The sequence below is a fragment of the Amblyomma americanum genome, chromosome 1 (genome assembly GCF_052857255.1).
Source record: "Amblyomma americanum isolate KBUSLIRL-KWMA chromosome 1, ASM5285725v1, whole genome shotgun sequence".
In the NCBI taxonomy this organism is placed as follows: Eukaryota; Metazoa; Arthropoda; class Arachnida; order Ixodida; family Ixodidae; genus Amblyomma; species Amblyomma americanum.
The window spans coordinates 126150923-126176556 of NC_135497.1; the positions used below are offsets into that span (position 1 = coordinate 126150923).

A 25634-nucleotide genomic window follows, 5' to 3' on the forward strand; every position below is an offset into this window, starting at 1 on the left:
TCGTTTTCTTTTGTTTCCTATTTTCTGTATAAGCCCTTCAGCGCATATCCTTGCTACATCCCAGAGAAGCTGACAGGTAACATCTGCCCGCTTTGACTAAACCCAGAGAGGCGAATAAAATCAGTGCTGAAATCTCGTCGCATCACGGGGCTCAAAAATAACGATCTAGTGGGTGCGGGACACAGTTTATACGCGTCTTGGGAACCATACAGGGCAGCCATTGGAACGAAGTGAGGACGAGAATAAAGGAGGACAACTTTTAACGGCAAGCAGGCGCCTAGATTCCTTTCGTCGATGCTTGCGTGTGACAGCGAGGCAGACCGCATACTCGATTAAAACACACTGGCTTTTTAAGCGGTAACGGTGTTCGGCAGAGCGTGGGAGGACGTTGCTGGCGCGTCTCGTTCCCGTTGTCGTCTGTCGTTCGTCTGCCCCGTTGGCGTTGCTCGACTCTCGAACCCTCCCGTTTCCGGCGGCACCTATTCCATGCTTCGTTCCGTTCGTATCCCCGGTTCGTGGTCGCTCGAACATTGGAACCCTCGAGTGAGGCAGGCCGAAGATTGGCGGCTCCCCCTTCAGTGTTTCAAGGCGATTTTTTCCTTGATGCGGTATACATACGAGAATAACTGTACACAAACAAAAATAAATAAATGAGGAGCGATCAGTTTGATGCAGAGGAAATGCGATAGCATGCTTCTTTCACTCGCCAACTCTATTCCAGTTCCGGTTCTATTCCAATTCCGAGTACGCAGCTACGCAAAAATGTGCCACTTTGTAAGATCGCGGCGAGTGCTCATACCACTATTGGCGCAGTGGTGCAGCGGTTAAGCGATGCGCCACAGCTCTCGGAGGTGGCTATTTCAAACACAGCCACCGGTGGGGCTTATGACACCCAGGTAGCTGTTCCCGAGCAGTGCGAAAACAATAGCCCCCCGCAAGCTTCATTTCTGCGCAGTGAGTTCTTCGGTAGGATGTATGTAAGTTGTAGGCCTACTCGGGAGCGGAAGCTCGGGTTCGCTATAGCCCGTGCTGACCGAGCTTCCAAGGGGAATGGTCATTCCTTCGTTATATCCATTATTTCGTTATAACGAGGTTCGACTGTATGCCTATGCGCCGCACTTTGGAGTTTTAATACAGGACTTTCTCGCTTACCCACCTGTTCCAATTCTTGCAATCAGTGCTCTACTTTTTTTTTCTTCCAGGAACGCAAGAAAAACGTCGTAGCGGCTGATGCCCGTACCTCTGCGCGTCGTGACAGTGGCATTCTGAAAACACCTAGTGCGGCTCTTCGACTGTGCTAGTTCCAAGTTACACAAACGAAACGTCTACAGCGGCAAAAAAACATCGGGAAAGCTCATGCCTCACTTCTCGGCGCATCGACGGGCGGCATCTACAAAGCGCAGTTCGGAGCGCACGCAACAACAAACGAGTCCACTTTGGAGAAAAAACGGGAGGGTCTTCTTAACCCCCCCCCCCCCCCCCCACCCCCTTAAACATGGAAAATGCGACAGCATTTAGGTTGCATGCTATGGCGTCTGCAATCACCGCCTAATGTTCTTGCGATTTTCCCGCCAAAACTCTGGTCGGAACCGGTTCTAGTGCCCTTATATGGTATACTTGAGTCATCACTTTCTAGAATGTTCAAGTACCTTCCATTAAATGATTATCGTATGGGATTAATTAATCCGGCCAACTAATCCACCTTACTGCACCCACTAATATTCACTAATCCACCTTAATTCATTTCCTGGGCTGGGCCCACTTTCTAAATTTTGGGGTTTTTTAGAATTTTTGACGGCGGGCCAACTTTCAAATTTTGGGGGTTCTCAGGTATTCAAATTTGGCGGCGCCCTATGACTGGACCACTGATGGTCACGTGATGTTGATGTCAGACCTCTCAACCTCATTCGCACATCACAGGAATCCTCATACGACTACTGGCGCAGCGGTTAAGCTATGTGCCACTGCCCTGGCAGACGGCCGTTTCAAACACAGCCACCAGTGCTGCTTGTGAGACCCAGGTTGCTCTTCCCGAGGCTCATGCGCAACACAACGGTGAGCCGGTTGGCGCAACGTCATAATGTCACGTGACCTCTCTCGACCAATCAGGGAGTTTCGTAACAGATAAGCCGGCAATTTTTTTTTTTAGACAACAACCTGTAGCCTGTCACATTAATAGCAATTTAATTGCCGGGAGCAAAAAGATAAACAATAAGCAGAACGCCCAGGATCGATATTCGCACCATTAACGAGAGCGCGCGCTTTTACGTCTAGCTACTGGCGGCGTGACACGTTTTTGTTTAGGGGCGTCGGGCGTTCTCGAAACTCGCCAGCGCGGCCGCCACAGGCCGAACAGATCAGCGAGATTGCGTGTCACCCCGTGGCCCGTGCGCGCTTTCAGCTGGCCCAGTCTTGCTCGCAGTTTTGCTTTTGTTAACCCAAATTCAGGCGCCGGGGCAACACGGCGTTCAATTTGTGCGTTCTTTCTGCACCAGCGCGACGGTCGTCGCGAATAATAATGGCCGCGCGCACTGCCGCCACCCGCCTGCCCTCCCCCCCAGTAAACCAGAGCGAGGCCGAAGGGAGCGCAGCTGTTGCAGCGCGGGGCACATCGGAACAACACCCTCTAAATACTGCATTGAGAGGGTGTTGATCGGAAGCGCACTGCGCGCACCGCGGCGCGTCACTGCCCGCCACATTCTTCGCGGCCGCGTTCGCCGTCTCCCGTTTTCTTTTAGTGCTTCTCCCCTCAGAGAAGTAACGAATCGACGGTTGACTTCGCGCGCAGCAGCGCAGCTTCACGCGGCACGCGAAAACGAAAGTGGCGTAAACGCTAAGGCGCCCGTGTGCTGTGCAATGCCAGTGCACGTTAAAGAACCCCAGGTGGTCGAAATTATTCCGGAGCCCTCCACTACGGCACCTATTCTTCCTTTCTTCTTTCACGCCCTCCTTTATCCCTTCCCTTACGGCGCGGTTCAGGTGTCCAACGATATATGAGACAGATACTGCGCCATTTCCTTTCCCCCCCAAAAACCAATTATTATTATTATAAACGATTCGCCTGTGAGAGAGCGCGTCCAGTCCGACGGAGGAAAGGAATAGAAGCAGTTTCGTTGGCAGAGAACTCGCAATCGGACGATCCTGAGAAAAAACGCTAAGGCGCCCGTGTGCTGTGCGATGTCAGTGCACGTTAAAGATCCCCAGGTGGTCGAAATTATTCCGGAGCTCTCCACTACGGACCTATTCGTTCCTATCTTCTTTCACTCCCTCCTTTATCCCTTCCCTTACGGCGCGGTTCAGGTGTCCAACGATATATGAGACAGATACTGCGCCATTTCCATTCCACCAAAAACCAGTTATTATTACTATTATATTATCCTGACGCGTGCTGCAAGAGATAAGAGGGGCGCACCTTACTCTGCTGGAAACCGTTCGAGATGGCAAGGGTTCCGATATGTCCCAATTTGGCCCGTAGTTCTCGGGCGCACAGGAGACCGTTTCAACCCTCTTGTCTGTCAGTATGATATATCATCTACATTTAGGTGACCTGTTGAAAAAGTCCGAATCGTTCGTTTAAATGATAGGTACGTTAAATCGTCCGCCACTGCTGAACACGAAAGGACATGTATGAAACAAGGAACACTCACTAATGGAGTCGTTACAGCGGGCGGGACTGGCCTGTACAGATGGCGGTGAGGTAGGCGCAATAAATTGCACTGCCTTTTTTTTTCACTTGTGACGGGAAAAGGCTGGAACCTGACAATTTTCTTTAAACATTGGGAGCTTTGTGACGGTCTTGGTGTCCAATATGTGTCCAGGATTGAGGCCATTTTCTTCCCACAACATCGCTTGAGTGACAGTAAGAGTTGGCAATTCGACTGCTTGCATTTTATGTGCGTGCCCGCGGTGTCCAACTCGTCCTTTACAAATACCGCTCAACCTGTCTTTCACATTTCTTGAATTTGTCGCGCTTTCATGGCAACATTGAGTCGAGGTTTCTTCCCTCGAGTACAACGCAAACATAATTTGCCGTAGCAAATGCGGACCGACAACTCTCCAGTTTTTTTTTTTTTCTTGAGTCGCCGTCAGAGATCGCGAGCTCCACATCTTGCCGCTTCGATGATCGACTTGTTGGGAAAGTCTAGGCACATCGACCACTCGTCGCAACAAAAGTTCCGTTGAGGCTAGTTGGTTAATCGTTGTGGGATGATCAGATAGGAAGTTTATGGACAAAGGGAGGCCCATGTTACCTGGAACAGGTGAAGATTTCCAACTTCATTGTGGGATGACAAACAAGCCTTATTTACGGGGGGCATCACACAGGTTTCCGGAGTAAAGGTTATACCTCACTCATTGTGAAGTTTCTTCTCGCTGTATCTTAACGCCCCTTAAATATCCTTGCAGCTGCATCCAACCAATTCCTAACAACCCTTTGTCAGAGGATACAAATAGTGAGAACTTTCCAAAGTGACTAAAAATAGTGTTAGGTTTTCGTACTCTCTTTGTATATTCAAGAAATAGTTCTCCAATAAAACGAACTAGCTGCTGTTCTGGTCGCTGTTTACTATTGGGCACATATTTTACCGCGAACTACGTCGAGTGCATAGGGAGGTGTGTTGTTGCCTCCTATGTGCTCATCTTTGTTTGCGGTAAGTTATGTCCGGAAGTCCTTAAATGTCAATGCAGCACGTACTGGAGTTAGAAAGAAAAAATGACATCACGAGCGCTAGCTATACGTAGCGTTCTCATCGTTAAAGTTTCGTGCTGCGCTCCGTTGAAAATAACTGGACATTATTCAAGAATAAGGTTATAGAGCTTACTAACCGTTTTATTCCTATCCAAAATATATCGTTTAATCCAAAGGAACCATAGCACAGCTCGTACACAGGGCGCTTATCCGAGCGGAAGTAACGCTTATACCTAATTGCTAAAACCTCACGTAGCCACATACCCATCAATTCTGATCAAATAAATATTCCATGGGAAAGAGTTTATTAACGCAAATGCTTCATTTATTGTAAGATTTCACTATAAGAATCAATATATTCGCAGATCTCCCGTGAGCGGACTTGCCTTTTTTTTTTTGGTCACTATTCCCGTTTTTGCTGTCGTCAAAAACGTTCCCCATTGGTTTTCTACGGCAGTCGACTGCTCGATGCGAGCGATGGAAAAACTTTAAAAGAAAAAATTTGGTACGCCTCTGAAGAATGGACCATTACCTTTAATTTTTCCATAACAGTAGCTTAGAGTTTTCCAGTATTCAAAATTTTTTCCAAGAATTTTGGACATGCATATCGCTCTGCGAAATCTTACCGTGAATTTAGCGTCTGCATATCTTGTTATATTTTGTTTCATGAATTCATACGTACAGAATAACAAGTTTTGCACTGTATAATGCTGACCTCACCTGTTAATTAGATAATACTTGTATGATTAAATTCTTGGTGCGCATATTTGTATTTTTGCATTAAACTCACTCCCTTCTGTGATGTTTCTACCCGGAGGGTAGCAAAAAACAAAAATCAACAAAATAAGAACTGCACGTCATATTTTGTATCGATGGCGCTCAACAGCATCACTAAAGACTCCAATGAATACGTTTTCTTTTTAGGAAGGCATTCGTTGCCGAATTTATTTTACAACGAAACTACTGGCCCTAGTGGTATTTTGACTCTGTTTGGACAACACCGTTTAACACATACTAGCAGGCTATAGCATCACTAAAGACTCCAATGAATACGTTTTCTTTTTAGGAAGGCATTCGTTTCCGAATTTATTTTACAACGAAACTACTGGCCCTAGTGGTATTTTGACTCTGTTTGGACAACACCGTTTAACACATACTCGCAGGCATAGCTCGCTCGTCACACTTGAAAGCAGCGCACGTATACGCACACTGGCATGGTTAAAAAAGGGACGCAACCACAAGCGCTTCTGGTTGCGTCGTTCTCAGCATTCGTCCGCGTATGTACGCTGCATGCTGTTTCCAAGAGCCACCATGTGCCCCCCACCCCCTTCCACTTTTTTTTAATGTGTTCTCTTTCTTTTTTAGACTGCTTCCCCCGCTGGTTTCTCGCTTCAAACCTAACTCTTGGTATCCGCGCTTTCCGCAGTGAAGTTTGCTCTGTAGTACATAAAGAATCGTTCAGCAGCCAGTCCGTAACCAAGCTTCGAGCCGACGAAACTGCTGAGTGAGTGGGTGGTTTAAAGAATGGCTGCTCGCGTTTAGCTTTGCGCAACAACCCGTGCGGCCGGCGCCAGACGCAACTCAGCGGAATGCGTCTGACGATACACAAGGCTCGCAACAGCAACTACCGCGCTCCCCCTTTTAACCGTTCGTTATTTTATTTTGATGAGTAGTAAAAAAAAGCCCCTGAAATTAAAGCAAAAGCACATACCATGTCACTTAAATAAGCCAACTTTGCGGGCAGCCAGACTAGAATATTGTGCACATGCATGAACTTCACAAAAATGTGAGAACGCGACACGCTTTGGAACGAGCTCTACGGTAATGAGGATCCGCAAACCGCAGAAAGACATTTTGTCTTCGCAGGATAAAAAAAAAAAGAAAAGGTGGCAACCTTCATACTTAGATGACTAAATTAATTGCGCATTAAGGCTGCCATACTGAGTGTTCAGCCGTCCTCAGCCTCACATCATTTTGAAGAGAGAGAACGGTGCATGTATAAGCGGGGAAAATACAAAACGGGGAAAGCAAAAAAAAAAAAATTGACCCGCCGCGGTGGCTCAGTGGTTAGGGTGCTCGGCTACTGGTCCGGAGTTCCCGGGTTCGAACCCTACCGCGGCGGCTGCGTTTTTATGGAGGAAAAACGCTAAGGCGCCCGTGTGCTGTGCGATGTCGGTGCACGTTAAAGATCCCCAGGTGGTCGATATTATTCCGGAGCCCTCCACTACGGCACCTCTCTCTTCCTTTCTTCTTTCACTCCCTCCTTTACCCTTCCCTTACGGCGCGATTCAGGTGTCCAACGATATATGAGACAGATACTGCGACATTTCCTTTCCCCCAAAACCAATTATTAATTAAGCAAAACTGGCATCCGAGTGTGGACATGGACAGGCAGGTTAAAGTCTTCCGAACTTGCGCGCTATTTTGTTCTTGTTGCATTTAGAGTCTGGAATTCGATGTTGACTTTCTCGCGCATATTGCTCGCCGAGACCGGTCGCTGCCTTAGCGCGGAGGCCCGAGCGTCGCTCAGCTGCCTGAAGTCGCGGGGTTCGTCCCCCGGCCGGCCGCCTTTCGATGGAGGCGAATGGCGAAAACGCCCCTGCATCGAGCTTTTCTGTGCTCGTTAAAGACCACGAGGCGGCAAAAGCCGACTCACACCTCCTCATTTCCGCTCCTCATTTCCAGGGTGTAGCTTCGGCAGGAACGGTCGAATAAGGTACCTTACCATATTTGTTCTCTCATAGTATTGAGTGATGGCCAGTATAACGAGTTGAATGAGACGCTATGCCCATTGACAGAGAAAACTGCCCAATAATAAAGGAGAGCGCTATTGTGCTTCACGAGAGCACTTAGGTTATGAAGAACGTCGTAATAGAGTGCACCTGAGGCCCTTTAGTTTTGACCACCTTGGGCCATTCAGCGTACATACGGGTGTCTTTGCATTTCCCCTACACCGAGGCACGGCCGTCACGGCAGCAGACCCTTATCTTCGTAAACAGCAACAGAATGCCGTACATGCTTAGCCACCGAGAAAACTCTGCGCGTACTTGCACTAGAAAAGAAAAAAAAAAGCTCGGATTGAGCCTCGAAATATTTAAACCATACGAAACATGCAAGCCGTAAGTACCGTTCAATTTACGATTTTCCGCGAGGTCGTTTTGTTGAACCGATGCAAGCGTGCTTAGCAGCGTGTCAGCGAATTGCGGCCGCCCTGGTTTGTAGCTGAAGCCGGGAACTTCGGGTCAGTAGCCAAATAGCGCGCAAAGGCGCCGCGCGGCCCATCGATCACGCTGGCGGGGGGTCGCGAGCCGCCAAAGGGATGTGGGCACTGCAGCGTGTGCGAGTCTGATGCTTTGGCGGGACGTGAAGGGCAGGGCAAACGCGCATACGGCCGCACTCCCAAGCACACCTTGTTCACATGCTTGCTTATACCGTCGAGGCAGCCTTTATGGCAACTCCTCTTGATAGCAAGACGTTTACTCTGCTCACAAAGGGAACACTAGTCTGGCAACAGCGATCTTTCGAGGTCGCGGCTTGTGCAAAATTTTTGACGATCAGGGTGTCCACAAGCACTGAAATATTCTCTTTAAACGTACTTCAACTCTTGTTGACGCAGTGAGTTAATGAGTCTGTGCCCACTTTTGTGTAAGCACCCTTGCCAGTTCCATGAAGGCGTCTCGGAATGTTAGCACAAGCTACTCTCCAACTTTCCGCGCTTTTAAACAACCTACTCTCCGTGCTGTAACCCCTTGCCTAGAGGAGCTTAGAAGAGAATCATTCCAATAAATCGGTACGCCATATATATCGAAGATGTGCAGTCGACCTCGTCTCTTACTCGCAATTCAGTTTAAAAATGTTATGCTTAACTCAAAAAAATTAACAAAGGTTGCCGCGGTTACTAACAGCTAAGCATTTAGTTGTCACGAAGGCTGCCTTGGAATCTTTGTGCCTGTAGATTGTAAAATTTTACTTAGGAGTGGTTTCTTGCTGAAGAAGCTTTAGTTAACGGCACAATTACAAATTGCCGCACCTTGGTTGCGTTATAACGCTGCATTAAGCTAAATACCATTTCTAGCCGACTCGCGGAGTCTTTAAACGGTTCTTCGTGTAGAGGGGCACACACATTTTCTCTGTCCGCAAGATGGCCATGGTGTATCCTTTTTCGGATGTCCAAAATATCAAAAGCTACACCACCGAGGTGAGCAAACCGCGAACAATCCTAGCCAGACAGAAGTGCACACAAAGCCTCTGCAATGCATGCAAAGCCGCATTAACGCTACAAAATAAAAAATACATCACATCAACCGAAGCCAGCACCAGTTCACTCAGCATGCATCCACAAGGCGCACACTTTCTATACGAGTTCATACGCCTCAAGTATGTGAGTTCCCTCAGAGCTAGGTGTGCTTTCTCGTTCGCGTGGCTATTTCATTTAATTGTAATCTGTGATGGCATGAGCGTTAAATAAATGTACATACCTCAAGCTGCGAATACACTCAAAAACATTATTTCACACTATAAAATTGGTGACGGCAACGTTTTACAATATTTTTAATCGTGGCTCTAAGAGTTCCTAACAAGCTAGTTACAAGGTCTCAGACAGCAAACAGCTACAGGTACTAAGTGTTGCTGCCTTTTCATAAGAGTGCATTCCAGGGGCCTTTCTCAATTTTTCAACGTAACTATACTTATCTTCGAAAATTACCTGCTCCCATACACTCTAAATTAAATCTTGTAATCAGGCACGATTCCAGTCCTAACTGATTATTTGTTTGTACCATAAGTTATGGTCAGCAAAAATGCTATGGGTGACCCCAGCAGTGCTGTCAGGGTACTGTCCATCTGTAACGCGTTAACGCCAGCTTTGAAGCGTCTAACATGCATAAAAATACATTAATGTCCAACCTGTAGCAGTAACTATAAGCAGAGGCCTTCTGCCGAGACACGAAAGCCTTTAGTACGTACTTTCCTACTTTCTTTGTAATATTCAGCTCGTGACAACTTGTAGTAACATCCGTGAAAAATTATTACCTACAGCCGGTTACACTTTCTGGTCAAGCCAGAATTTCTCGCTTTTTTCCCTGGACCCTCATCAGGTGTACATGGAAAAATAAATTGAATTGAAATTGAATTGAATTGTACTAGACTTAATTTTTTTTTAGAGGGTGCAGGTTACGTCCTGGCTGGTTTACTGATCTATTCTGTATTGGGACGGGAATGGATATTGTAAGATAACCGCTGTAAGACAGCAAGTAATGTTGTTGTTTTTTATGCATATCGGCAGACACCCCGGAAGACGAGAGATTTGATGGTGACATGGCATACAAGTTTATCACAGCAGGCGCAATGCGCAGTGTTTCGAGGACGCTGCGTTTTCAAGGAAGAACAATGAAAGTTCAGAATGACGAGAGTAGATTGTTGCTTTTCTGCTGGCGCTCCGAGGTTCCTTTTTAAGCTTACTGGAAAATCCGCATTGTTGTTGTCAGGTCAGTTCGGAGAGCAGCTGAATGCGAGAAGATGATTAATTAGAAGGAATTACTTCACCAAGTTTGTTTTTTTTTTGAGGTCTTAGTAGATGCGGTGAACTCTTTTGCAGGTTCAGCCGAGAACGAGGCGCGTCGTAGCCAACCACGTTCCAGGGATCCAGGTGCTTTATTTGAGGGTTCATGAAGCCGCAAGAAAGCAAACAAATATAAGCACGCTCGAGACGAACGTTCATGCTAACATTTCCACTTATAATAAACTCTGACACATCTCCAAGCAGAAACTTTAAAATCCAACGTTTCGAAGCAACATGCTTAGTTCTCAGTCGAACATTTCCACGTATGCACCGGCACGCAAAATGTGCTTTTAATTCAATATTGAGGTACTCTTCGATGATAGCTGGAGATGCGCTTTTTGCCTTGTGCACAAATTTGAATAATTTGACAGCATAACGCAGGGCAAACTTGTTATACACGCGCAAGCACGCTCACGACACCACTACTGCAAACAATTTGCATAACCAATGCCCCATCTGGGCTTGTTAACGAGAAGACGATATATATATATATATATATATATATATATATATATATATATATATATATATATATATATATATATATATGTTCTGGCTTTGAGGAAATTAAAGGTGCAGTAACTGTCTCGAAAAATAAAAGACACGCAAAGGGTTGTTTCGAAGGCGGTACAGACCCCACATCAAAGCCCAATCAGAAGATCAGAAGCAAGCTTGCGAAGCGGGGCGTCACCTTTCGATTTTCGCAACACGACCACGCACACATACGCAAGTATTGGTGCATGAGCCTGCAAGTCGGCAGAACCCACGCACGCACAGGCGCAGATGCGGCTCCCCTGCAGGTAGCACCGAAACATTGCAATGTTGCATTCTTATTTCGGTCAAACGTTAATTCAATGTGCTTGATGTCCTTTTTCCCAGCGTTTTTGAAATGTTGCCTATAAACGCTCGAATCACCTTTTCCTAACATTAATTAAACATTTAAGCAATATAACTGTAACATTCTCGAAAATAGTGAAGCAATCCTGCACGATCATGCAGGCCCGCCGTTTGTGACGGTATACACAACTTACAACGCTTTGTAAGAACCAAGAACGTGGGCGACACTTGAGCTCCGCTATACAGTACAACATGCAACTCGTATAGTACACTCCCCTCCGAAAGGATACCGTGCAGTAAAGTTTATATACCCATTACTGAGGGATGTTCCAAGAGTGATAGTGGCGAACAGGTAATAAGCAAAGTTTTCTAACAAAATAAGCTGAGAGATACCGTTGCAAAGTACCGCTAGTAGAAAAAACATCTTTGCTGTAAGAACAGCGGGAAAAGTTCTGGGACCAGCGCCTGATATATACTTGTAATGCTGTTTTATAGTTATTATTGAAACATTTTAATAATTGGAGACTATATTAAACTGATGTTTATTTTGAACGTTAAACGAATGTTTCTGTTACAACATGTAGCACTTGTTAAGTTTTAACATTATAATGGCATTTAAAAGTCAGCATTAGAATAATGTTTGCATATAACGTCATATAATAATTTTTAACGCTAATGCAACGGTCAAATGTAACGTATGACGTGGCTGCAACGTGCACAACATTTATATAACATCATTCTAATGTTAGGTGCTACCGAGGTTATCACAACGTAAGAGATGGGAACATGCACAGCCTTGACTGCGCGCAAATGCTGTTCATTGCAACATAAAACACGTGAATATACGCAGCTCTGACGAGGGAGGCAGTCGGTATTGTGCGTGCGAACTCATACGTGTTCTCGATAACGAATGGAGCGCAGTGTGCGAGGGCGCTAGAAGTGCGTACTTCTTCTGGAAGTAGGGAAAAATAGCCGAGCAGAAAGGCATCCTCACCTCTCTCGCGATAGACTACCCGTATAGGAGGAGGAGGAAAAGCTTTAGATGCAAAAATAAAAACGGAACTTGAGGTCGACGTTAGGTGATCAGAATTAGACGTTGCTTCGTGATGACCTCGGTGGTTCGCTCGAGGTGCTCGAGAGTTCTACGTTGGACAGCCAGGTCCAAGTTGAGCAGCGAAGCCTCCCACTGCTAAAAAAATACTGAGTTGCAGCTCTGGGGCAAGCCCTTAGGATGCGGGCTCTATCGCATAAAAAGTTTCGCGTAACGCCGTGTACAGTGCGTGCGAGCAAGAGCTGAACTCTGACCGGCACGCTTCTTGGGCGACTGTGCGTGCGTCTACAGGGTAGCGGGAAGAGGACAGAACGTACTGTGCTTCGAGGAGAAGAGGGAAACGCCCAACAGAAGTAGAAGATCCTGCCACCACTCCCCCCTTTTTTGCCGGCCCATTATTGTTGTGTCTATAGGTCGTCCGGGGCTGCTGTCTGTGTCCGGTCGCATGCTGCAGGCGATACACGCCCTCCCAGAAAGATGACAAAAGGGACAAAATAGAGGTGAAACAAGGTCACCCTGTGCTACGAGCACGCTCGCATGGGAAAAAAAGTGGTTCAATGCGCTCCCTACAGCAGCTCTCTCGGAAAGCCGCTCACTTTTCTTTTCAGCGCCACCTTATCCTGTCCTTTTCGAGCTATCGTCTGTACGTCGGTGGAAAAAGGAAAGAAAGAATGAAAGGAGCAACAAAGAGGGAAGAGGAACGGAAGATAAAAGAAACGCGCCACCGCGAAGCGAGCGCCATGACAATAAATAAAATCCGGAGCGGATTTCCGTCTCGCCTGCCGCACGCAGGAGAGCTTGCCCTGTGCCGCTGGTGTTGTCTGCGAACGGCCATCCTGCGAAGTGTGTGCAGCGAACAGCGCCGCCTCCGACAGGGTTTATCGCTCGCGCGAGAACAGCGTGCCGGGAGGGAAGGTTGATAAAAGGCGGGCCAGTAAAAGGGCCACTCATTGCGACCGCGCGCCGTGCACGAGGCCACACTTCGAGCGAAGGGGGACGTATACGCCTCGAATTTGCAGAGGCAGCGAGCCACTGTAGCGCTGTTGAGTTTCAGGCAACAGAACGCCATACTTGGAAAGCATGCACACTGAGCGATTCATGGTTGGCTATGTGTGAAGCGTTTATTTTTAATGATGGCCACAGTGCCTTCGAGGGGGGGGGGGGGGGGGGGGGGGGTCGAGACAGGAGAAGTGATGTCAGTGTCCCAATGCCAGTAGGATGGGGGTTGGTCCAGCCGCACTTGCTCATGGCTACAATTAAGGTTGCTGTGTGCCAATTCGTGGAGCCATGTTTCAAGATCCTCTGAACAAACCATGCAGGTCGTGACGCGCGCTGTAGGCGGTGTCTGAAGCTGGAGACGTCCAAAGAATGTGCTGTGTGTCATCAATAAATCCAGGGGCTCCGGAACAGCCGGTCACCGCGTTCTGTGTCTGCTAAGTCCTCTGGCTAAGTAATGGTCGGGGCAAGAGACAGAGCACAGATAAATTAATTGGTTTATCTGCGAAGGCTTGCTCGATGGAGATTGATTAATTGACCGCGGATACCTATTCTTGGGTACCCCAGGGAAGTGATTGCATGGAGATGGTACAGAATTCTGAGAAGTCATACATACGTTATGCAATATAGAAAACGAAATGGAAAAATAGCAAAACAAAGAAGCTAAGCGCGTTTCTTGACTGCGGATCCAGAACAGTGCAATTTACGCTTGTGTTAAACTGGCCCCGGTGAAGAAAAGATTAAAGAGCTTGGTATCTTAACACAACAAAGAATTATATAAACTCCTGAGCTGGCTGAGTGTTGGTAAACTGCATACATCATATTTATGTCGTTTCACTCTCCCCCTTTAGCTCGTTGATGCCTTTTTCGAGTTTGAGAACAAAACAAAACCAAAGCTGTATTTTTGCTTCCGTGCTCGACTAAGCTCAAGTTCGCGTCTCGACGTAAACCATTTTTTTCGAGCAAATATATATACAACACTCAGCTTTTGGTAACCTTTTCTTGTAAATGCTTGATGCTCAGTGAGTTCGCTAGAAAAGAGCCCACCAAACGTACACCGGACTAAACGATTAAAAGTGAAAAAGGAGGGAGTCATTTATTCAGTTACGTTAGCAATTAAACAAGCTTCCAAGCGGGACAGACAGTCGAGACAGGTGCAACAAATTGACGCCACATGATTACTGCAACCTCTTAATCATCGACTCATGTGGACAACGCACATCAAACACCTGCCGCGCAGTGCTCATCACAATATCCTGGAATACAACAATAGCGGCAAACCTGTCGGAACGTGTCGACACAGTCCTTACAAGTGATTCCGCATTGAAATGTGCCCCTCTTGGGCACTGGCTTACAGTGTTCAAAAGCGAGCGGAATATAATAATCCCAGCAGTCACAGTCAGGCAGTACTCATTATTTCCAGTCAGCCGTCGCGGTGGCTTAGTGGTTATGGCTCTCGGCTGCTGACCCGAAAGACGCGGGCTCGATCCCGGCCGCGGCGGTCAAATTTCAATGGAGGCGAAATTCTAGAGGCCCGTGTACTGTGCGATGTCAGTGCACGTTAAAGAGCCCCAGGTGGTCGAAATTTCCGGAGCCCTTCACTACGGCGTCCCTCACAGCCCAAGTAGCTTTGGGACGTTAAACCTCCGCAAGCCACAGTCATTATTTCCAATCAATTTCCCTGATTCCGTGCCGAGAAGACAATTTTAGGTACGATCTGATCGCAGCACTATCGTCTTTCGTTATATAGGCGTGCACCAAACGTTCACTACTCTCATATTAAGTCGTAACCGGTTTACTTCAGAAGTAAGCAAAAAAAAAAAAGTAAACATTGTAATGAAGTTGTACCAAATATCCACCGAAAACTACGGGTGTAACGAGTAGAAAATCCGTCTCTTTGCGGAACTGGCGACGCCTCCGCGACACTTCATACCCACGTGGAGCTGCAATAGGAGATAAAAGCGCGGAGTGAATCAGCGCTGGCTTGAAACTTTTCGCGCAGTCTACGTCAGAGAGCGTGAGGCGGGTACGCGAACCTCCCCGGCTTCTGGTCACACGTCACAGAAAATAGTTCGTAGGGTTGTTGCGTTTCGTTTTTCTCGTTCAAGCACTACAAATTATATCTTCACTACTTCATCCTGAAATAATTGTAGCCAATATTACGTATCTGAAATAAAAATAAAAGCACGAACAGGCACTGCACTTATTTTCCAGTGTTTATCGATCATTGCGCCCTATTTTCCGCCCGCTGCAGCTGCGCCGCGCGGAGGAACACAAACGCAACTCGCGCGCGGAGGCAAAGGCCATTAACGCTCCGTCCGCAGTAGGCTTCAAGTTGGGTGGCAACTTTTGTCGTTCTGTTTTTGTTTCCGCTGCGGCTTCGCTTAACGACTTGGCTTCACCATGGTGAATTCATCGAAGATGGGATTTGTCAAGTACCTTCTCTTCGCTTTTAATGCCATATTTGTCGTAAGTACAATTCTCTAGCGTTTTGTGTGCCATTTTCTTGCGTTGCTTCAGTGGTAGGGAGCGCCTTGGAGACCGAAGTGCGGCCTGCTAAGGTTTCGTGACTTCACTTGACAGGTGACCGAAAGTGCGAACTTTCTGCATTGCACTGCATTCGTGCATTTAATAAAACTGTTTCCGTGCGTGGTGTTTTCTGCACGTTCAAGGACGTTCTCCCAGTTAAAAGTTCGTACGCATCTCGAGCTGCCTGTTCGGTCTATCCGGTTTCCGTAGAACTGCGCGTTTAGAATAATATTACTTATTCATGCAAGGCCATGACGTTGCGCGCTCGTACGTGTTTATAAGATGATTGAGCGCGCGCATTATTAATCCGTAAACACTGACGGCGACTGTCAGAGGTATATCATGTCAGAAGAGCTAATTAGTGGCTTTCATGTAACCGCTGTTCTACTGTTCACCTCTGTGCCGTCCAGTGATACTGCCCAGTTAAGTGTGTGTGTGTGTGTCACTTTGTCACAAGCAACGGTCAAGGACGCCATTATAGGGGCGTATTGCCTCCGTCACATGCTGTGGGAAATGTTGCAATAGGTTGAAATGGCGTTCGACGTCTGTCACATCCAGTGGCGTTGCATTTGGACTGACGGAGAAAGCCAAAACTGGGCACAGCAGGGATAAGTCGACGGCTGAGCACTCCATTTTAGTCTCGACTTTCGCTTGGCGCATGCGTATTATGGCCGTCGCAGTATTTTCGCTTTTGCATCGCGCCGTCCATTAATCGTACTTGTGTTCTTCGCTTGTGTGACGCGCTAGCCTATTGTACTATTTCGCCTGGCACGGCGTACAGTTCACCTGGAAGAAAAAAAAATAAAACTGGCCGATATTTTTGTATGTTCCACCCAGTTTCACCTGTGGTTAAAAGGAGCATAACTATGCGTATATTCCGTCGCGGCAATTCTGTGTGGGGTGTGTGCAGCCAGGTTCTTTGGTGGCACCCAAGCTTTGAAGTCGTGCGGCTTTACATAATCGTCTGACATTGCACTGCAGCCGCATTTGTTCAAAGCATGGCTGGCGCATTGATAGAGTGCCAGAAGTTTATTCGTGCAAAACGAGCATGACTTCATGCTAATTTCAGGCTATTCAAAGACTCTACGTAGCTTGTTGAGCCACTTGAAATAAATACATCATGCGTTGATATTGCAGTGTACTTTTAACGGGCTTTTCACAGCCTACTAAAAATAACTGGTTTTGTGAGGTGTTGAAGCGTTTATTTTAAATTAAGTGTGGTTTGCGAAATTCATAAATATTCCAGGTTGCATTACTTCCTGCAAGTAGTTTGATTGCAGTAATTCATAATGTTACCAAGGCAGTTATTTGTGCACAAACTGCCTGGCTGTTTCATTTGAATTATCGTGGCTAACTTTGTTGGGCGCTGAGCCATTGAATGGTCGGTGCAAAAAGGAAATGCCCAAAACAGGACTTCTGCTGCCTTTGCTTTTTTTTTTGGCTATTTATGATGAAATTGTTGCTCAGTGGCAACTAGCTCTTTGCAAGTACTCAATGCTTCTGTAACTATTCGTATCAACGTGTATATTTGCTGCAGTCACTCCGTACAATTGTCCTAACCAGAAGTTCTACATATGCACCCCATTGATAAATTTTTCATTCATGAAAACACTGAGTTGCTGCAGTCTCCTACATTTTCAAAGCAATAAAAGCTTTGTGTTCCTGATGAGTACTGTTTGGGGAAGAAAACAGATGCATGAGCATCTGTGCTGTCCAAAACTCCATTTGTGCTACATAACAAAGCATCCAACAAGATACCTTACAGGACTTGTATAGGCCATTGTGTGAAAGGGGTGCCAAGGTAAGAAATACATTGGAAAGAATGGCAACCGGCATGCTAGATAAAGTTGAAAAGACATCCAAAAGCTAAACAGATATTTTTTTCAGTCACCAAGTTAGCTTATGCCTTATAGTGTGGGCAAGCTCAGTTCTTGACAATTTTTTTTGTAGGTGGATGTTTCAAGGTAAGCACTTTAAGAGGGCACAAAAAGCTTTCATTTGTTACTGATGCCTAAGAGATTAGTATCGTGTATATAGGAGTGTATTGGAACATTGCCCTTGCTAAAATTGAGAAGTGTTTAAATTTAAGGAAAAAGCGAAAATGGTGAAGAAAGCTTGACATTTTTTTTGTCCACTGTGGACTAAATTACTATTTCTAAAGCATCTCATGACCCACGAGGGTGACTACAGATAACTTTCTGTGTGCCGTTGTCGTATCCGTGTTAGTTAAGGGCAGTATATCAGCTGATTGTCAGATGTGGTCTTGAGGGGCTTGAGCATATTGCACAATATTTTTTTTAGTTTCTTATGCTGTTAATATACATTTCTTAAGAAGTGTGCATGCAAGATTGTTGACAAAAGCAGTGGCATTGTTTATAGCGGCTTGCCTACTATATAGTTTACTTGCTGAAGCAGCATGGGAGCGCTTGTGCACTGAGATGTCAACAATCTTCTTCAGCTATCTAAACTGTCTAAACTGATATACATATACTACAGTTGCTTTTTCAGCAAACACATTTCAGGTTTTAAAAATTTTATTATTGTCTTTGGGAATAATGACAGGTAAGCTGCTTTTTAGTTGCTGTTTGCCTGCAGTCTTTAATCTTCACTAAAAGGTGAGAGCTTAGTACATCGATGTTGAGGAGTCTCGATGCATTGTAGTCTTGTATAGAGTATTGTGAGTGTACATAGTTGCTAGCTAAGCACTGCTTGGGTATGCTTGTCTGGCTGCAAATTTTACTTGGGAATAACATTTTGGTATGAAATTGAGAATGTGATGGAATCCCGTTTGGCCGCGGGGGCACATTTTGACGAAACATGGGACGCCGACCAGTGAAAAAATAGATTTGTATTGACGTTTCAGCTCCCAGCACGGGGGCCTTGTTCAAAACTTTTTGGTATGAGATGTTTGCATACATATTTGCCTAATATTGTTTTTCTTGCTCCGGCAGCTGTGTGGCATTGCCTTGATAGCTGTTGGTGCAGTGGTGCTGTCAGCCCTGAACCCACAGAAGCCCTTCTATGAGGGTTACCTGGGTGCACCCGTGGCCATTGTGGTCTTGGGGGTGTTTGTCTTCGTGCTGGCCTTCCTGGGATGCTGTGGTGCCATTCGGGAGAACTACCACATGATCATGGCGGTACGTCATTGTGGAGCCCATGGGTCCAATCCTTGTAGTCATTTTCTTTCCCAACTTCTCGCGTCAGTGATATGCATTCCCCTGTATACTGGAAATTGGATAGCTGCTAAGCTGTGGTTTGTTTCAGCAGGTTCCCTGCATTTGTAGAAGTTGAAGCTGAATTTTGCACTGCTTTGTACTGAGGACCAGCTAGCTTGACATCATGTTCGGTTCAAAGTGAACTTTAACTACTTAAAAAGCAGTGGAAGCCTGTAAATTATTGCCTGAAGCCATTAAGCCTGTATTTCAAATTTGAGGCCTCATTTTTTAGGTATAGCATGCTGCAGTTGGTGCCTTGGGACTGCGGTACCGCGGTTCAAACATTAACCACCTTAGCGCACTTCAATGAGCCAGACTTGTCATAAGCCAACTGTCATTTCTGGCTCATGACTGGTTCAGCTTGTATGCTTTCTGACACTCTGTCCCATTTAAGGAAAGTAGGGTTTGTCCATAGTACACTTGGTTTGGCAACAGATGGCAGCATGAGTACTAAACCAGCATTTTGGTACCATTTTCAAAAACAAATATTCGGGGGTAAAGATGTGGTGAGAAAGTTGCTGATTCTGCTTTCGATTTTTCCCAGCACTTTTATTGTGCATTTGATGTCCTAGGTTTAAATGGAACGCAGGAATGGTGGAGATCATAACTTGTATGAATCTGAGTATAGTGTGACCATGGCTTCAGAAAGTTCAACCTTGCTTGTGAGCTGTTTTATAGTGCTCTTTGAGCCGTTTATAAGTTTCATCTGAGCTCTGGCAGGGTTCCAAAAGTAATTTATATTTCTATAATGTAGGCAGGGTACAAATCATTGAGTAGGAAACTTGCAAGACAAGAGGGCACCTTTTGTTGTAGTTGTGTGGTGCACCAATTAAATTGATTATATTATTGTATTCAAGTAATGAATTAATGAGCCAGTTTTGTTTTTCAAGCTTATTTCTGTTATCTTCTTTTATACAACCTAGTGAAAGTACAGGTAAAAGGTGTTTCCCACACCCTACTGAAGCTTGCTGTCTCATTGTGAAATGCAGTATGGGGTCCCGGTGGCAGTGATTTTGAGAGCTTAGCATTCTACTGCCAATCAAAGGAACAGGCTTGCCTGCAGTTACCCCTATTTTTGGTCGTTTGTCGTGGCACAATAAATTGCAGTGACTACTGGCACATTGCACTCCATATTGATTGTGACCGTACTTGTTTTTATAGGTGGCATGTGTGTTTAGTAATCTCCCTTTTAAACGTGTGCCCGTTATGAACACAATACATGAGTGCCACAGAAAGCTGTTTTGCTTATTTTGGAACTGCATCACAGGCTCTTCTACATAGTTTGTTCAGCTCTCCAGTCTCTGGTACAAATTTGCTTTGGTCTGTGCATAATTTTGTGTTGCTTTGTACTTGCTTTAAGGGATGTGTGCTTCGCTTGGGGACATGTGGATGCTGCGATATACATGCTTCCACTCGTGCATCTACTGCATGTCATGGTTGTAACATAGCTTCAGATATCAGTCGGGCATGCTGCATAGGCATGAGAAATTTTTTCTTTGCTCACTGTTTTCCTCTGCTGATTTGCAGAGCTTCCAGTGTTGTCTAAGCAAGTGTGCTAGCTGGGCCAGCTAGAGTTATGCCAAGGAAGCACACCAGCTGGTTTTTCATTTGGATTGTGCTGATAGCAGATTCATTTTAGCATACTGATTCCTGCCCTTTGTAGGAGCCAATGAATAGAAGCATCCAGTTACACAAAATCTTTTAGCCTGCTGCCATTATAGTATGTTATATAGGAGTTCCTGTTGGCATAGACGTCTGATTACTTTCGTTTCCTTCTTGCTTTTGTGTGCTAAATGTTGGCGCAGCTTAAAGGGAGGGAAGGTGCGATAAAAGCATATGCTATAATTAATGTCATGCTTGAATCCAAAAAGTGCACCTTGGCAGTTTGTCACTTATTTTGCTGGCTACTGGCATCCATAATCAGTTTTTTGATGATTTTCTTTTAAATTTCAGTTCAGTGTTCTGCTGACTATCATTCTGATCTGCGAGCTGGGAGCTGCCATTGCTGCCTATGCTTACCGATCAAAGGTATGACTGTTGTGTTCTTTGTTGTTTTAACACGTGTGGCATAGTTGTTTTGTCAAAAAGGTTATTCTGAAGAGATTGTAATTTTTAATGCCTAAAATGCCCATGGGGTGTATAGTATTACCAGAGGAGTACCACATAGTGATTACAACATACCACATGGCGATTCATGCATAGTAGTGTCTTCCGCATCATTGTAGAGAAAACATGCGACCAAAATCTATACTCCTTCCTCTAAGCCTATTTCAGTTATAGCTCAAAGGGCTTGAGCGGTGGCTACGCTGTTGAAGGTCAGTGTAGGTCACGCGAGGCATGAAAAAAATTCATATAATTTCTGCTTTGTCATCTTAATTCTCTACAGTGCTAAAGTCAGCCTGCCTCAAGAGCTGGAGTCTTGAGTGAAGAAGCAGCGATTATACTGCAGATTTTTTTCACTCCTCGTGATCTATTTTAACCTTTGACGTCAACCATTGTTTGGTTTTTGAAACCGAAAAGCAAGATAAGAAATATTGGTCATAAATTATTCAATGGTCATAGGTGAAAATTAACGTGGTGATCCATCTATACTAGTGTCTTGTGCATCATTACAAAGAAAACTCAACCAAATATTTTGTGCCTATATTCCTTTAATGTAGCCTGACCACAATTAGTTGTGGTAATAGGGCAGAGTAGAGGTTCTGCAGCTTATAAAACCCTTCCACTTGCTTAGTAGCAGTGCCTAAGAGAAATTAATGGTGCTTAAAGGAGTATAGACTCCTAACTTTTTGGTGCATGCTTTCTTGTTTGTAATGATGTGTAAGGCATTATTATACATGGATTACCACCTGGTACTCTCCTAGGACCGCTAAATAATTTATAATTGCATTTTTCGCGCGCTGTTTCGGTTTCAACAGCCGAATAAGGACTGGGACGTCAACATGTGCTTATAGGTTACTTGAGATATGAAAAAACTGCAATATGATCGCTGCTTCCACGATCGCTGCTTCCAGCCTTCCGGCTCATGAGGAAGGCTGGGTTCAACACTGCAGTAAATTAAAACGATGAAGCAGTGATTATATGGACGTTGTTTTCATGCCTCACATGAAACAAAAGCACTCTTTGACGTCAGAGTCATGTTTGGCTGTTGAAACCGAAACAGCATGACAGAAAAAATTTGATTATAAATTATTTAGCAGTCACAGGCGAATATCACATGGTGATTCATGCATAGTAGTGTTTTCTGCATCATTGTAGAGAAGAAAACATGCCACCAAAATTAGGTGTCTATACGCCTTTAAAATATTTAAAGGCTGTAAAAATGGTAATATTGAGTGATGGTGAAAGTTGTGTTCTGCACATCCGTCCTTTAGGGGCACCTTTCATACTGGGAGAATTTCCATGTATAGTGTATACTAAAATGAAATTTGGAACAGTTTGTTTTTGTGGCATGCATTCTGCTAAATGTGTAAATGGTTTGCTGTGGCACTTGCAGTACAGAGGCTAAATTTTTGTGTGTGTATGATATGCAGGAGACTAGTAAACACTCGTAGCTATTTTGAAGTTGCCCACACCTGTTAAATAATTCATAACTGAATTATCTCGTGTTACGATTTTGGTTCCAACAAACAAATGGGAACTGGCTGGATTGGTATGGAAACGGAGCCAAAAGGTTCAGTGGCTTTCTGGAAGGCCTGGCATTGAAAATCCAAACTTTATGGGCACTTTTTGAATTGGCTTGCTAAGGAGTTGCAAATTTGCTGTTAACAATCTTTCATTCTGGTCCGAAGGTCAAAGCTATTAAACACTTGAGCTATTCCGCATCTTTTGAGTTCTGCACTGTTTAAAAAGGAAAGTCAACTCCTTTGGTACTAGTGAAGCCGTGTATATTTTCTGACTGTTGTACATATCTGCATTGCACATGTGGAGTTGTGGTAAAGAATAGATGGAGGGGTGAGGTTATTAAATTTGCAGAGATTCAATAAGTTTGCTGCAGCTGGCACAAGACAGCATGGACTGGTGATTCTGGGAGCCTCTGTCATGCAGTGGACGTGACCCTAGCCTGATATGTAGGCAAAGCTGCAGCTAATGGGAGCATCAGGCTTTATATTCTCACCTGGAAAAAACAAAAAACAAATTGCAGAGTGGTCTCAAGTGTTCAAGTATTTAAAATGTAGAGCTGTTCTGGAAGCTGCTTTTAAATTTTGCGCTCTGTAATGTGCAAAGATTGCTTTGCCTAAGATGTTTTGTGCACTGGTCAATTTTTGCAGGATAGTGGACGTGCATTGTTCTAATGAAAAATGTGCACTGTGCGGGGAAGTTGATTGTTGCTGAAGCCAGATGCTAAGTCACTATTGGGACCAGTTAGTTCGTGATGTAATCATGAAACTGGTCTGTTTCAGATTGCACATGCCATCCGAGAAGAGGCCACCAAGTCCATCCATAACTACCATAACAACACTGATGTACAGCGCCTGTGGGATGACATCCAAAGCAGTGTAAGGCTTGGTTCTTTCAAGCTGCATTATTTGCGTGTACTTGATTATAAAACATTGGCTAGTCATATAGGAGCCTGTATTCATTGCTGTATTTGATAAGTACGGTAAAAATTTTCATTGAAGTTTTGTAGGACTTCCTGGGCCAGTTTGACATATTTAACATACGTATTCAGAGGTCCTGAAACATGTTTTATCAGAGCAAGTGCTCTGTATGAAGGGAGACTTGTGGAGTTGCCTACAGGGAGAAATTAGCAATGTTATCTGTGTCAGTGGGCATTTGAGATGGGTATTTTGTGCCATCAGAGGTCATTACCAGTGATGCAGAGGCCAAAATGGTTTGTTGCTACTTTTAAGGGTAATCTTTAACAAGTCATCACAAATTTCACTTGAATACCATTTGTTCAGTAGCAGAGAGGCCCCTTTGTGGGGGCTGTTCTGTGGCATTTTGTTCATGGGGTATTGGGGGAGCATGCTGTTCGAGAAGTTGTTGCTAAAAAAAAACTGTAGTGAGTTGAAGAAGCTTCACTCTTTATTCTAGGAATTTGTGTGATCAGCAGTTATAACCAATAAGCACATTTATGGCAGCGAAGAAGGCACACTAAAAAGAAATATTGAGACAAACTGCACTAGGCTGATAACTAACACTTGAGGAAAACTACCAGGATTATGTCTGCGTGGAAAGGCTTGTGTTAATGTAAAAAGTCTGAGATATCAACTCTATTTACACCAGTTTGCATTGTGAGCAGAGCTGTGCAACTTGCTGAGCAAATTAGAGAAAATGAACGCAAATGAAACCGCTTGTTTCACCAGCCAGATGGCTCTTAATTCTAGCATTTTTCAAGAGATGGCATCACCATACTACACACTATACAGTATGCTGTCCTCTTGAAAAATGGTAGCCTCAGCATTTGGCAACAGCACAAATGACCCTGAGAGGTCGAGCTTGGCTTGCACTTCTGAAGTCTGTGTGCACAGTGGCCTCATGCAGGCTGACTGGGCAGCATGTGATGTGAGCGTTGTTCTGAATTCTTATCGTGGTGGAGTTCGCCATGCTGCCCTCCTATTTTGGCGGTACTTCCCTTTCCCTGCCATAATAGTGTTGGGTGTAAATGTGATGATCCAGTTGCAGCTGCCAAAGAATTCACTTGACTGGACACAGTTAGTGCAGTTGTTACGGGTGTTGCTACAGTCGAATGCAAGTCACGAAAAAAGTGGCTTTTACCCATAGGAGAACCCCCTTCCAGCCAATGGCGTCGGCCAGTGCTCATGAACCCGTTAGCCTGAGTTGCGTGGCAATGCAGGGAGTGGCCTTACAATGTAGGAAGGAGGCTATCCCCTACAATGCAGGGAGGTGACTATCGCCTTTTATCTGCCACTTCCTGCATTGTCACACTAGCAAGTTCATGAGAATTGGCCGTAACCATTGGCTGGAATGGGATTCTCTGATGGGGAAGAGCCACTTTTTTCTTGACTTGTATCTAACTATAGTTCCTTTTGCTTTAATGTGATTTTTTGGTCTATCGATGCTCTGTTCTCAATAAAAATGAAGTCTTTTATCTTGTGACTTCAGACTTTCAATCTAGTTTGGCTTGGTACAGTAAAACCTTGTTAATTCAGAAATTCGGATAATTGGGACTGCTGTCAGTCTAGCGGAACAACCATGCAAGCCTATGGTGTCGGGAGCTCGTTTATTAGAACAGCTCGGTGTTGGCATCTATTAATTTGAATGGGCCACTCTCGAAGTGGCACAGTGTCAACGTATGACTGCCACTGCAAGTGATTGTCCAAATATTCGTCAGGCCTGAACTGCATATTGCATTGTTTCCCACGCCCCTCTTATGTGCGCGCAAAGGCAGGCATGTTGGCGATATGTAGGCCACCGTTGATCGGCAGTCTGGCCGCGTAGTTTTGTTTTGAGCTTCACTGTGACTACTGCACATGCCAGCTAGCTTAGCCTATGGCTGTAGACCACTGTCCTGTCAGAATTTTTTTTTTTTTGGTTTTTGAAGGGGTCTGGCCGCTCCAGCGTCAATTTGCGCTTGCCATGCTTCCATCCATGTGGTATTTCCGTTCTGGAAGGTGCCGAAACACTGCTCGTCACGAGCTGTTGTTCATTCGTGCGGTGAAGCCTCCTTAAGTGCAACACCATATGCAGAGGAGCTCCAGCACTGTAGTTGGATACAACTCAAGAACGTAATGGCTTTTCCCCCTCAAAGGACCCCCTTTCAGCCAACGGCGTCGGCCGATTCTCATGACCCTG

The 25634-nt window shown here is 45.2% G+C and overlaps 1 protein-coding gene across 1 annotated transcript in view; it reads left to right on the plus strand.

The window, feature by feature from the left end:
* Positions 1–15409: 15409 nt before the first annotated feature.
* Positions 15410–25634, plus strand: part of LOC144113627 (CD63 antigen-like) — a 30994-nt gene continuing 20769 nt past the window's right edge. Inside the window, exons 1-4 of the mRNA XM_077646795.1 lie at positions 15410–15600; positions 18612–18797; positions 20829–20903; positions 23279–23374. Of these exons, the coding sequence (XP_077502921.1) occupies positions 15535–15600; positions 18612–18797; positions 20829–20903; positions 23279–23374 (423 nt within the window). The 5' untranslated portion in view covers positions 15410–15534. The remainder of the gene's footprint in view (positions 15601–18611; positions 18798–20828; positions 20904–23278; positions 23375–25634) is intronic.